Raw genomic sequence first — 14,259 nt, 5'->3', positions numbered from 1 at the left:
CCAAATTACCTGGCCAAACTTGTTTAAAGTAGTTATTAAATGATCTAATTTTAGTGGTACCAGTGTTTGCTAGTACTGTTGGTAACTTCTTGCCTTAAAGCTCACAAACTACTTAATATTTTATTGCCAGCAAATAAACCCATGAACTCCCTCTTGACAGAGAATGTTCCACAGGGTAAAAGGAAAATAAAATAACAAACCTACATAGTTTGAAAAAAACCCAAATGTCTGATTTTGGCTTCTATAGTTCCTTGTGAGTTTTCCCTTATATATTGATTACTTTACCGATAGTGCACTACAGAGAAGATCAGTGCATTTTTCACTTTCTCATCTCCTATGTTGAAACTTAATTTCTAGCAGTTTTTCAGAGTGTGATTTGCCCATGTCTGTTGATTGGTGATGCCTTGGCAATCAGTTTGTGATTTTGCATCAGAATTACTTTTATGTTTTTAATTAAATGAGAATTTATTTAAAACTTGTATTGGGGTTCATTAGGAACCTTTAAAGGTTAGTGGCTTGATGTTCCTCAAAGTCTGTGAATGAGTGGTATAAAGATTGTTGTATTCACTGTGTAGGAGTTACTGTCACGTGTAATGAAGGCAAATGCAGAAACTTTGTAATAACTGCAACTTTGTAAGCAAGAATAAGCACTCCATGAAGATTCATGTGATAATGCTAAAGGCAGAATTACAATGCATCTTTGTGTCATTTTTTAATAAATGCAGTTTTGCTGAAGATAAATTTCAGTAGAATTTGTGGACATTGATGATGTTTCTCAAATCTTTGTTACTAAGGTGTTGCGCTTGTGCATATATCCAAAGAGTCTACTCCCCATATCAAAGTTGTAGATGCTAACATTTGGAGGTACAGGCAAAATTAATTCTTTGCTAATTTCAGGTCCCAGAGAAAACCAAAATGACATAGAATTTGTATGTCAGCCATGCTGTATGTCTGCATGGTTTCCATTGGCTTTGTTTAGGATTGCATGTGGCACTTGTGAAAATCAGACTCTTGAAACTTTGAGACCATTGCTTCCAGGTGGATGTGATTTCATACTTCCTCTGTCCTAAAGAGCTATCATGTAGTGCAACAAATGTGATTACAGTCAAAATCCTTCTCAAAGCAATGTATAGTCATTCATAAAGGGCTTTCTGATGATATGTACCGTTGACTTATTTTTGCTGCCACCATTTAATATGATACATATGGTAACAGGGTTTTATGTTCCCTGAACAGTCTTTTGAGAGAGCTGTGATTTTTCTTGCATAAGTTAATATTTCTTGGGATTCATGTAGGGTCTCCACTCCTTTCTTACCCTTCTGCCTTATTCATAAATGTTTCCCAGCTGGTACTGAAAGGGATGTGTATTGCCCTGGAAAGGAGGGGACTGCTATGTGAAATGAGTGTATTCATGACAATTTGAAAAATGTATATGGGGGATAAGGAGAATAAAAGTTGCAGTCTCCTGTGGAGCAGACAGCTGACGATTCATGTATCTGATACTTTTATTTACTTTCCTGCGCAAGAAGAAAAATGTCCCCCGCAGCAACTGCAGCATCCGACGGTACCCAAAACTGCTGCAGAGACACAAAGCACCTCTTAGAGGACATGGACTGTAGAGTTCAGAAATAAATCATCTCCATTTCAGCTCCTTCTGGAGCTTATTGGGGAAGTCTGTTGTGTTTTAGTGGATTTTCCTGGTCTTTTCTCACCATGGAGTGTGTTTGGTATGTGCCAAATCTTATTTTGATCTTCATCACTCTTGAGTTACATTAGTACACCCTTAGCAGCTGCCGAGGAATAACTCTCTTGGTTTACACTGGGGTATGAGAAATGAAGTTTTGGCCTCCTATTTGATAAACCATTCAAAAAAACCAATTGCTTCTAGGTTTAATGTAAGAGTGCACTGTTCACATCAGTGGCAGCTGAGGGGACCTGTGTTTCTCAGGCAGAGACAGCAGACCAGTTACTAGTTACTTGTTAAGCTCAGCATAAATTCACTGCCATCAGTTGACACTGTCAACTGCTGTGGGGAAAAAATATTTTTTCCCCAGTAACTATGTTGGGGTTTTTTTTTATGTAGTGCATTCTATTGTCAGTGTAAATAAGGAAGCTTTTTGTAATGAGCCGTGTTAGACATTATGGTCTGGCAACTGAAGGAGTAACATGGGCACTCTTTGCAAAAAGTGGTTTAATTAGCTGCTTAAATGGTTTTGGTAGGTTATATGGTGCTTGCATGGCTTTGGGTTTGCCATTGCATGAAGGCAGGCACAAATGGCCCTCAACACCACTTTCTCAGAAGCAGCACCAATCCCTCTGCATGCTCCTTGCTCCCATTAGGGACCTCTGAAATTCCTAAGGTCAGCACCAAGTCCTGCCTATGGGTGGGAGCAGTGGAAGATACCCTGAATGTGAAACTTTTTCATTTCCCAAGAGGGTTGTTTTTGCTGCTACAAGATAGTTCTTCAGGGATGTATGCCCTTCCAGTACAGCGGGAAGAGTCTAAATTGACCTTTCTCTGCCTCACCAGAAGTGATAATTCTAAGCTGAGGCAGATGTTTGAAAAATGATGGTGACTATGGGTAGGCTAAGAACACCTGTCCAGCAGTAGGTAAGGGCTGGGACTTTATTCTGAGGTTGAGCATTTTAAGTGGCAAACAAAATCTGCTGTCCTACATGTAGTCATCAGCCCTTCAGATCTTAATGCAGAAGCTTCAGTGGTACTTGTTAACTACCAGTAGAGATGGAAGGGGTGACTTGGTTTTGTTTGTTTGCTTTTTATCTGAAATATGTGGGAAAGATGGTGCATAGATGCTAGAAACAAGGTGTGGAAGACAGCAAGCAGAAGGAAGCTGGGAGGGCTGTACTAAGCAGTCTCACTGAATTGCTCGTTAAGCTATGTATTAAAAAAAGCAGTAACCAAGTGGAAAGTAAGAACTGGGGTTATGTCATGGATTGTTAGGCAGTTATTAATTTAATTATCAAACCGAATTGTTTTCGTGCTTTTACTCACATTGAGTAATAACTTGCTTTAGGACTGGATTACCTGTGATGGTTGTGTAAGTGTGAACTGAGGTGATGGCACCAGGTTTGCCACTTACTGCTCCTTTGGAAAGAAACTCTCAACAGGTCTGCATACCTGTCATGTAAACACTTGCTGCTTGCCTGTCTCTGCTCACGGACTGAGAATGAAATCTGCTTAAAACTATTACCTCGAGGACTTCTATAGGTTTTGTAGGGGAAAAAAATGACTGTGGTAGAGCTAGGACATGTTTCTGCTATTCTTGTTAGTTGTTGCAGAAGCTGTGTTTGCCAGAAGCTCTTTATTAAGTCCCAGTGCATATTTTTTTAAAAAAAGAAAACCATTGTGGGATAAGAATTTGCATGTTGGGTGGTCACAAGCTTTTAAAAAACGTTTTCAGATGCTGTGGTTTTCGAGTGGTCTGTGTTAATCATTTGTATTAAAATTGTGTGCAAGTTGGTAAAAATTACTACTGGGGATAACAGTACTGTAGAGCCTCTTTCATACATGCATACACTGTAGTTTCACGGTCTCTTTTTGCTTAGAGGTGTCAGAAAACATTTGTATCAACTTTCCATTATATAAGTCTTTGCTGCAAGTGGCTTCTCAAATTACTGTGCTTTGAAAGTTTTGCATGCAGGTCTTTAGAAAGAGGTATTACTGTGTGATGCCAGAATATTTTTTCCTGTTATCATACCATCTTGATTAGACTTCTTTTTTAATCCTCCTTTTTCTGTAAAAATCCCTTACTGTTTACTGATGAATCGGTATTTCTTTTCCTCCAGAGATATCAGCATGAATAACATCACAAGGCTACCAGAGGATGCGTTCAGGAATTTTCCCTACTTGGAAGAGCTGTAAGTATTTCACACACCTTCAAGTTTTGCTGTAATATCAGATAGCTGCATCAAGTGGAAGGTGGGTGGGGAAATGTTGCATTGAGTTGAGCTGCAAACAGAGAAAGCAATTAAACTTAAAAAAAATACTCCTGTACACGTTTGGAAACCGGAACAGTAAATGCTACTTAGAAGGGACTTTTTACGTTAATTATTTTAATCATGGCTAGAGTGATGACACATACTAATTACAGTGTTATCCAAAGATAACCATGAGAGGTGTGTGATTACTATTGTTTCTGAAGGAGCTACAGTATGGCTGTTGTGTAAGTTCAGTAAAATATATTGTTTCATTTACTGAGCAGCTCACTCCCATTGGCCCCGTAGGCTGCAGATGCAGTGCTCACCAGCGCATCCTGACCTGCCTCAAATTCAAGTTCTGTGGTTCAGGGCTCCTTGTTCTTAGTTTATCTTGCAGAAATTCTCTTTCCAATTCCCATCTCCCCCTTGTCCTGCACCTTTTTTATCCTTTTTTTTAAAAGATTTTACTTGAGTGAGACTTGTATATCTGAATCCTTGAGCTGCTCTAAGGCTCATGTGCCCAGTATTTTGCTGAAGTCTTAACTCAGATGCCTTTGCAAAGTTGAAGCACCCTTTCACAACGGAGCTCTAAATTAGATTGGGTTTCAGAGTCAACAAACAGGGAGAAGGCTTTGACTTTCAATTGACACTTTAGTACGTCCTATTATGTGACGAGTGACTTCTGTGTGCCTTCATTTCCTTATCTATGAAGAGAGGGTAATGGCTCAACCTTTGCCAGAGAGCTTTGAGAACTGCCTGCCAGTATTAAGCGATAGATAAGGCATAAGCCCTGCAATTTCCTTTGCTTTTCTCGCATTTTCAGTGTCAAAGTAGCATTGCTCATACCAAAGAGCATTTAAAATACAAACTGAGGCTGTCCTTACTTGTGACTTTGGCTACACTGGAACTGTGAATGCTGTGTTGAGAGATTTTTCAATAAATACAACTTAGGGAAAGAACAGCTCATGTCAATAAATACAACTTAGGGAAAGGAACAGCTTATGAAGTAGGGAAGCATTCCTCTGATAGTACAGATCAGGAAACTGAAGCAAAGAGCTAAAGCCATTTGTAGAGGGTATCGGGATAAATGAACCCCATAACAAAACTGCAGACAGAGTAGAGAAAACCTTTTGACTCTGGTAAATCTGCTATAACCACCACACCTCAATGGAACAAAGATGTTTGAGAAATTGGTAAGAGATGGATCACTTGCTCCTGAAGAGAGAGGCTCATGCTCCTGAAAGCTTGTCTGGTTTTCTTCCTTGCATCCCCTCTATGCTGGTTGGTCTAATAAGGTGTTCTACCTCTCCTTACAATTTTGATCTGTCTTCTTAAAGTGTATTAATAATGGTAGCTGCTACATCATCAGGATAGAAGCGGGGAAAATGGAGTTATTTAAATAGCTTTGGTTGGAGATGGTGCAATTGTGAAATGCAGTTGAGCCTATTTATGTTAGGTGAGTTGTGTGCCATATGCGCACACGTTTCGTGCATAACAGGTTCTGGTTTATTCCTTCTGATTTTAGATATTGCTTAAATTTGTGATATGGTTGAGAATACCTCAAGAAGGAAAGTAGATTTACCATGATTTCAGGTGATGCATGTGTGTATTTGTCACAATTTATGAAAGGCTCTATGGCGTGAGTAGTCAATATTAAACAAAATAGTCATTAGAAGCCTGGGAAGGCTTGTATGGCTCAGAATATATACTGGGCTAGCATTCCTCAGTACTTTGTAATATGCAGTGCTGTAAATCTGCATGTTTTGTTAGATTATATTTGTATTCCTTTTTTCCCCCCAAATTCTTTGTAGACATATTTCACACCAAAGTTTGAAAGACCCAAACAATTGTGTTTTCCCAACTTCAGATGACTGTGGGAGACTTCATTTCTTCCCTATAAGTAATTAAGCAATAAAACCTAACTGGTGGGTGTGCATGTTGTGTAACTTCCATAAACCTTGGGGTGTGTCAGGAGGTAAAGAGAAAAGGTAGAGCCTTCAGCCATCCTCTGTTGTGCTTATTGCCTAAGAGCTGTTTGCTGTGTATACCTCATTGTCCCCTTAAATTCCAGCATTTCTGTTTGAAAAAAACAAAAACAGTCTAGCATTAAGGTCAGAAATATATGTGGACACCCAGAAGCCTTAAATCATTTCCAGTATGCTTACATGATAGGTTAAAGCACCTTCTGGAAACAAACCCAAGATCGCCAAACCCGAACTCAAACACCAACAGTGCTACAGTAGGAACGACACCTGCCAAACGTTTGGACATATTCAAAGGAACCGTAATTCCTTAGTACAATAGAAAAAAATGGCAATTTTAATTTTCCTTCAAGGTACCTCCTACAGCTGCAGAGGTAGAAGAATCTTCAGAAAGATTAGAAGGAAAAATTCTCTCCAATTCAACAGCTGTCACAGATGCAGAAAGGCAGGAAAATGACCATGAGAGCAAAGCCTTAAGTAGACAGTAACTGTGTATAGTACTTCTCAGTTGAAGGCCATTAACCATTAATCTTGTGAGTTGTTCAGTAATGTTTTGCAGCAGCAGTCTGCTTTGAATTGGAAGCCTATTTGCAGAAGCTCTGGCCATACCCACCAACAGTGAAATATGGAAGGTTTCATCCTTCTCTTTAAAGGACTGGTTATGGTCGTCCATGCACTAGTTAACTCTAGGTTCCCTTGCTTCAATTCACATTCTTCCTGGACAGACTATAATAACATAGATTCAAACAACATCTTCTCTTCTTGCTAGATCAGCATCAGACATGACATGTTTTTGCTTCCTTTTGCCTATTTCCGTTTTCTGGGATAGGGTACAGATTTTTTTTTTTTATTTTATTTTTGCTGGTTGTGGACAGAAAAAACAAATCTGTCATATTTCCTGCTGTGCAACCACAATTTTCTCTCTCTCCACTCTAAGATGGTTTTCAAACTTTCTTCATTGCTTTTATTTGGAGTTGAACAGATCCAAATTCTGTCTGCCAGGCACTAGCAAAATTGCTTTTTCAGCACAGTAACCTTGGGTGTGAACCTCCACACTAAACAAAAAAAGACAGTGTTAAAGCAAAGTGATGTTGAAATCTGTGCTAGAAGTGGCTTTTCCATCTAGAGCTTTTCCCAAGAATTACTTGTGTAAAGCAAATAAATCCCACAAACTAATGGGAATGCAGTAAGTACCCACACCACCACGAACTCAGGCAGCTCTTCATCTGGGAGACAGCCTGAGACACCTTTCTCTTTATACTGTGCTTTAGCCCTGCCATTTGTCAAATGCTGTATCAGATTAGCCCCTGACAGAGTCAGTTAATATTGCAAAATAGTGTAACAGAATTTAATTGAAAGTAAATGGGAGGCAATTAGATGCATTATGTAGGCAACTGAGTCTTACACAGTACACATATGAAGAGGATGGGATTAAAAAATGCAGTAGGAACCATTTAAAATGGGATTGTTTCCTTGATGCAGTGAATTATTTGGTAATCTGGAGAGACTTGAGTGGATTGTTTTATGAATCCTAAAATGAACAGTAGTGAAAGAAGCTGGATAGCAGACTTCTAGAAGCTGACTGCTCCATTAAAAGACACCACCTTTGTCAGTGAATGGGAAGTGACCTGGGTGCTTTGATACATGCATCCTGTGCTGCTTTTAGAGGTACTGGGTTATCTGAGACACCCCCACAGGGCTGGCAGCTCTGATGCGGATGGGAGACCAGTGGCTGCCTGGAATGGCAGTTGGGGCCAAGTGGAAAATGGTACTAAGTGGCTGTTTTTAGGGCACTGACTCTTCTGCAAAGTGTCAAATTTGCAGGCACATTTGTACCTTAGAGATGGTGTTCTGCTTGCCTGTTACTCACAGGTACAAGCAAAGGGGTTCCTGTATGTGGGTAGATTACATCCATTGGGTTTTGTGCTCCATGTGCCCTGTGCACAGCCTCGCTATGTGTGTTACTGCACAGCACACTTAACCGTCTGGCTGTAGTGTTCTTGCACTATTTATAAATGTTATAAAAATTCTCCATCTCTGTGTAACTGATACCCATCTGGAAGTAATTTGCAAATGATGGAAATGGCAACGGTCAGAGTCAGCGAGGAGCAGACCACCAAGGCTTTTGCCACAGCAGTTAATGAAGTGTATTCTCCAGAAAATATTAACATAAATATGCTGCAGCCCTGAATTTGATATGGAAACTGAAAATCCTTGAAGAACTTGGCCACAGTTTTCTAACCACACCTTAAAGTATTTATGGAAAGCTAGAAGAGTGAAATGTAGTTAGATAATGCAGTGTTTTTAGAAAGCAGAAACCATTTTCCAGTGTGAATTTTTTAAGTGGAAGAGCCAGGCTGTGTTGGTTTTTGATGCTCTTGTAAACAGTTACAATTCCTTCTAATATTTTATCTAAAGTGATCTGAAGGATTTTAACAATGTGATTTTTCATTCACTATGTTTGTGAATGATCTTCTAGATTAAGTAAAAAGATACACTCTTATCAAGGAAGGCAAAATGATTATTGTCCTTGCTTAGTTTTCCAGTCTGACTTCAGAAACTCAAACTACTTGAATAAAGGAAAACTCCTTGACTTAATGACCTTTTAACTTGATTTTGATTTCTACTTCTATTTCTAAACACTTTAAAATGTTGTCTTATTTGTACTGATAGGTAAGGTTTAGATGATAAGGTTCTGGCTCTTTGGCTGCTGGTCCATGTCAGAGGTGGGAGGGAGGGAGGGAGGGAGAGGACAACCAGCTATACTGCTATTTCCTGTGACACAAGCACATGGTTATCTGAAGGGAAACCCTGGTCACCTCCCAACCAGACAGACTTATAGTAGGGCTCTGACCTCCATCAAGGGTTAGGGAAAGATGCTCTCCACCCTCAAACTGTTGTGATTGTGAAGACCTTTATCTCCCCAAATAATACTGCAAGGATGATAGTGCCTCCTGAAAGCACCAAGAGACAGCAGTGCTCAGTTATCTTCCAGATACGTGCTGATGCCAAGGTCTGTTGTCAAGGTCTGTTGTGTTTCTGGTTTTTGATCACAGATGATATGAAACAGTCTCTCTTCTGTGACACTACCTTCAGATATTTTTTTTTAATCAGTCAAGGGCAAAAATGTTATTAAGTTTTTTATTGAATAAATGGCTGATGAAAATGGTTAGGGAAGCGGTAGAAAGATGATTTAGATCAGTAGGTTTTCTCTTTTCTGATAAGCAGTACTCATCTGTTTTTTTGAGAGGAGCAGTAAGCAAGAGACAGCATGTGTGCAACTGTAATTTTTCAACAACAGTAAACTGAGAATTTCCTTGACTATTTCATTGTATCGATGCTGATTACAGCTCTGAGATCTTGGTTAAACATCTCAAGCCTCATGCCCCCCACCCCCCCAAAAGAGCCTCTGAATTTGTCTCTTAATTGACAAAGTATATTTTAAGGACACAGGGATTAATTAAAATGCACGCTTGCAGTGCAAATGAGGTGTCTTTGCCATAAGGTTGTAATCAGGAAGCATTTGCAAGGGAAATGTCTAGAGTTATTTTTCCTCTTGACTGCAGTTGAAGATGACCACCTGGCTGAAATGTCACAGCTGCTTGCTTTTGTAATGTCTGTTTCAATGTGTAATTTAGATGGTCCCTTTCCTTCTAATTTCTGTATCAGGACCATGTTGTATTATCCTTGGCGAGACAGGGAGAGCATCTTCCTCTTTTATTACTTTGGTTTTATGAATAAGACATGTCTTGGAGTGCTGCCAAGGCCACCAAGGCTGAGCTGTTACTTTGGGATATGGCATCTTTCCTCACCTGGCTGTGGAGCATTTGGAGGAAGGAGTGCTAGGTCTTTTGAAGTAGTATTTTCAAGGTAGCGTGCAAATGTTTTAGATGAGTGCAATTCCCCTTTCTTTCATAAACATTGAGTAGTCCCAGGATTTGTAGTGGGAAACTGGAGATGAAGGGCTTGAGTAGAAAAGGTAAGGATGGATCTTCTTGGGAAAAGTTATCTTGATGCCTTGTTAGCTGACACATGGTAACTGAGACGGTGGTTAAACATGTTCTTCTGAAACTAGCTACTGCGATTGGAGACGTTACCACCCCATTTCTATCCATTCAGCTTCAACAGCAGTGAGTGGGGAATGAGCCAAGGGCTCTCTTCAGCTTGTTATAGAGGCAGCAGTGTAGACATCCTCTGTTGGTATTTCAAAAAGAGGTGCTGACATTGGGTTGGAAGCTGAGGGCTCTTCATCCATCTGCCAGCTCTTGATATTTGAACAGCTGAAAGCTGTAACTTCCTCAGTTGCTCCAGCTTGAATTCCAAGAGGTAGAGTTCTAATGAAGAAAAGGCAAGATGTAGCTTTCACGTGTGGTAGCAAGTTAAGAGCCTAAGCTTGGACTTGACTGGATAGCATGTGTTAGAAAGATTTGCTGCCTTGTGTGAGCTGGAGCTTCAGAAAGTGTGTTGGCTTGTTGTAACTTGCACTTTCAAATTCTAGTCAAGACAAACCTTTAGGCAAAGACTCCCAAGTAGAATTAACCACAGTCAGCTAAGATATTTTTAAACATCACCTACTTGGTCTGCACAAGATACTAAATGATGTTTAAAAACATGTTGGCCAACCTGTGTTTTAATTAATGTTTTCTTATCTGAGTGAGTCCTAAATTGATTTGATTCTGGGTGAGTTTCAGTCCTGCTCATACAAGAATAATATTTCTGTAGCTTTAGAAAGTGCTTGCTGTCCTTAACAGTGATATTTTTCCTGTTTCTGGGGACAGATGCTAGTAGACTGAGTAAACTCCATTGTTTTTAGAAGACGAGGGGAGTTTCTTTCCAATTTCTATTACTACATTTTACTTTTGAAAATTGGCATGACTGGGTGTAAGGATCCCAAGGCTGGTAATTCTGCTGCAAGTACTTCTAGAGGGAAACAAAACTTTTTCCTTATCAGTTGTGTTAGAGTTTCAGTGTTCAACATTATTTTCAGGTGAGCACGCACACAGAAGCTGTCTCAGCTAAATGGCCTGGAGGGTGAACTTTGTGGTGTTACGTCTTATGAGCCTGAATTTATTATGCTACCTGAGCTGCCAGGTTGGGGCTGTCTGAACATATACACCAGATAAGGAACTTCTGGAGGCCAAGCAATAGTCTGAGAAGCTCTCAGACTGGATCTCTCCAGGTAGAGTCTCTTCTACCTAGAGCGTGGGACAGAAGGTGTACATGTGCAAGCAAGCAGGTAGCCAGTTCCAGGCTCAAGCCTCAAGAAGAGTCATGTGTAGCACTGAAAAAATATCATAGAGAAGACAAATCTGTATGTTGAAGGTAAATGCATTATCCCACTACTCTGAGAAAGTAACTGAGTGCATTCTATCATCATAGTGTTGTGATATGACATTGGATATTACCATAAGAAGATGTGGTGAGGAATTAAGTTGTTCTTTTATTTTCTTTCTTCCCTCCTCTTGGGTGGTCGTATTTTGGTGTACTTTTTGGTGAGTACTGAGGTGCTTTGGCCTAATTAGCATTGACAGATCTTATCTTGGCACAGAAATAGTAACCAGTACTCATATAAAGTTCTTTTCCTGCCATTCCTATAAAAAGGTAAAATTCTAGCTAATTTTGATAAAATATTTGGACATATATTTTTTTTTGGCTGGGAGAATGTTAACAGTTGACCTAAATCTGAAATGAAACAAAGAATCATCTTGAAAATTACTCCCTTTTCTCTAAGGTCATTCATTGCCAAGGTGTCTACCAAACCTACGTCTTATTTTTATCTAGTATGTCTCTGAGGTGATTAGAAAAATAGTAACAGAGGTTTAATAGCCAAATATAGGTGGGTTTATCCACTACCACGTTTTTCAGTGTTACTTATTAGATGCCCCATCATTGAAAAGATCCCACACATGGAAAGTCAATACATGGGTAAGAACCAGGTTGTATGGATAGATCAAAGCAACTTTAGGATTTACTAGCTCAACACTCATTTTTTTAACCCTCTCATGTCTATGCCATCAACGTGTTTCATCATCTTGGAAACCTGAGCATCCAAATAACACTGCCTGCTGAAAGCACAAACCTTAGTTGACTCAGTTTTTGCATCCTAGTTCATTAAATTGAGCATGTTTACTTTCACTTCTGTGCCTCTGCTTTACAGACTGGGTAAGTGAAATGTATTTATAGCTGGGAAGGAGCATGTGGATGCACAACACCTCTGTCTCTGCAGCAGTCCTGATCAGTCTGCTGATGCTTATGGGCAGCAGAGAGCCTGTCTGTCTCAAGTGCCTCTCTTGCACTGACGCAGGATGAAATCAATACCAAACCTACAAACACGGCCGTGTTGGAAAATTTGTGCAAACTTATCTTTCTTGGGTGAAGAATAATACTTGGGACTACAAAGACAGCTTGCTTCAACAGCTCATATTGTGTAATAATTGTTTTAGGTTATACGTGTTTCCTTTGGTGCATAGGTGGGCTCTGTTTCAAGGAGGTCTTGCCCCAGTACAGATAACTGCTTTCAAATTGAATGATAGAGCATGTTTTGCATAGATGGAAATACTGGCTTTCTTCAAAATCCATCACAAACCTCTACCATTCTATGATTCTGTGATAATTTATATTCCTGTTAACAAGGAAAAAAAAGGTAAATATCCTTTGATAGTGCATGAAAACTGATACGGAACCATATTTTGGCTTTCAGTGGGTGCTAGTGACTATTGCTGACAATTTAACAGTAGAACTTATGGACAGGCTTTAGTCTTCTTGTAATCAAGCAGTTTAGATTTGACATTTTTATACCAGGAATGCATTTTGAAAACAAGCTATTACCTTGAAGTTTTGGTATAACTTTGAGAAAGCTGTAAATGCTAGAAAGGGAAGCCTCAGGATGAGAAGTGCCCACTCAGATAGATTTGGTGCAGTTGCAGTGCTGGTTGTAGTTACAGGCTGCGTTTTTCAGTCTTGATGTGTCTTGGCTTACATACAATTTTCTGAATAGCAGTTGAGGTTGTATAATGCTGAAACTACTGCAAGAAAAGGAGAAGGGGACAAATGCATTTTCCATTAGCAGCAGAATAAAGTATCCATTTAGTTTTGTTAAATTGATGTGGCAGAACGAGGAGTAATCTGTAGGTTATTGATTGGTTTCACAGCAGTGCAGCACGCCGCAGCTGACAAAAATCCCAAAGGGGCTGTTTGCTAATCGCAGATAAGCAATGCAGAAGTTTAGTCCAGAGATAACAGCTCCCATTTACAGGCCTGGCCCCTTCTGCAGCTTCCCAGCCTGAGCAGGCGCTGTCTGCACAGGCCTGTGCCCTCGCCAGGCCTTGGAGCGCTACACAGGGGGAGCAGCGAGCCCGTGGTGTTTTCCTGCAAATTGCTGTAGCCCTTGTGTAAAGCTTTAAACCGTGACAAATCAATTGTAGCACAAAGCTGTGCATCATCCATTAAGAAAGCAGAATTCTGTTCCAAAGTGGCTGCATTTCTGGAATAAGTTGCACCTGAAGCTCTTAAGTTTGAGAAAATTTAATCCATGATACCAAGTGTGTCTAGAAGGTGTTTTTGACTGTTACTTCTGATGCATGCAGGAGAACATGAAGTAAAATTCACATTTGCATGGGAAGCACAAGGATCCTTGAACAAGCTGATGTTAGGAACAGGCTTGTGTAAGGATGGCAGAATAGCTTGATATAAGACAGCAAAAAAAGTAAAGAAATTGTGCTAGTGGGGAAGCAATTGATTATTTTCCAGTGGGATGAAAATACGTACATAAAAGTCAACTAGCTAAAAGGAGATGTTGAGTGGGCAGAAGGACGGTGATGGATAGTCTGTAAGGCATTTGGAAGGTTCAGCCTTGACTAGATCTTGGGTTAGATGTTTTGGGCCTTAACAAAAAGCAGCTAATGTAGAAATAAAAAGAATACATGGGATGATTTGTTGTGACCTGTCAGGATTTCAGTCTGTGTCACTGTTTGAGTTTTCAATGAGGAAGTAAGATCACAGTTGGACCATGGAAAAAGTAGCCAATATGTTGTTATCAGAGAGAAGATGGACAGGTAAGGTTAAGAGAATCCCAGAATTCCACCAAAAGGGGGGGAGGGGAAAGCCCCACAGCAAAACCATTTTGTGTATGTTGACAAGATCTTCATAAGGACAGAAAGAGACGTAATTCTTTGCTCAGGTAACCTGAGGTTCACCACCATCTGGGATGCAAGGCAGGCAGAGAGGTTTCCAAGAAGTTTGTGTTGCATCCTGTCAAAATGAGAGTGATGGTTTTAATTGTTATGACAAAAATGTATCCCTGGGTCATCCTCCCTGATTTTGGAGTGACACCAGTGAT

At 39.9% G+C, this 14,259-nt stretch overlaps 1 protein-coding gene across 1 annotated transcript in view; it reads left to right on the top strand.

Moving 5' to 3' along the window:
• Positions 1–14,259, top strand: part of LGR4 (leucine rich repeat containing G protein-coupled receptor 4) — a 77,934-nt gene that overhangs the window by 28,634 nt on the left and 35,041 nt on the right. The window contains exon 2 of the mRNA XM_062000084.1: positions 3,808–3,879. Within this exon, the coding sequence (XP_061856068.1) occupies positions 3,808–3,879 (72 nt within the window). The remainder of the gene's footprint in view (positions 1–3,807; positions 3,880–14,259) is intronic.

Source organism: Colius striatus, chromosome 7, assembly GCF_028858725.1.
Source record: "Colius striatus isolate bColStr4 chromosome 7, bColStr4.1.hap1, whole genome shotgun sequence".
In the NCBI taxonomy this organism is placed as follows: domain Eukaryota; kingdom Metazoa; phylum Chordata; class Aves; order Coliiformes; family Coliidae; genus Colius; species Colius striatus.
This window is presented reverse-complemented; position numbering and strand designations above follow the sequence as displayed.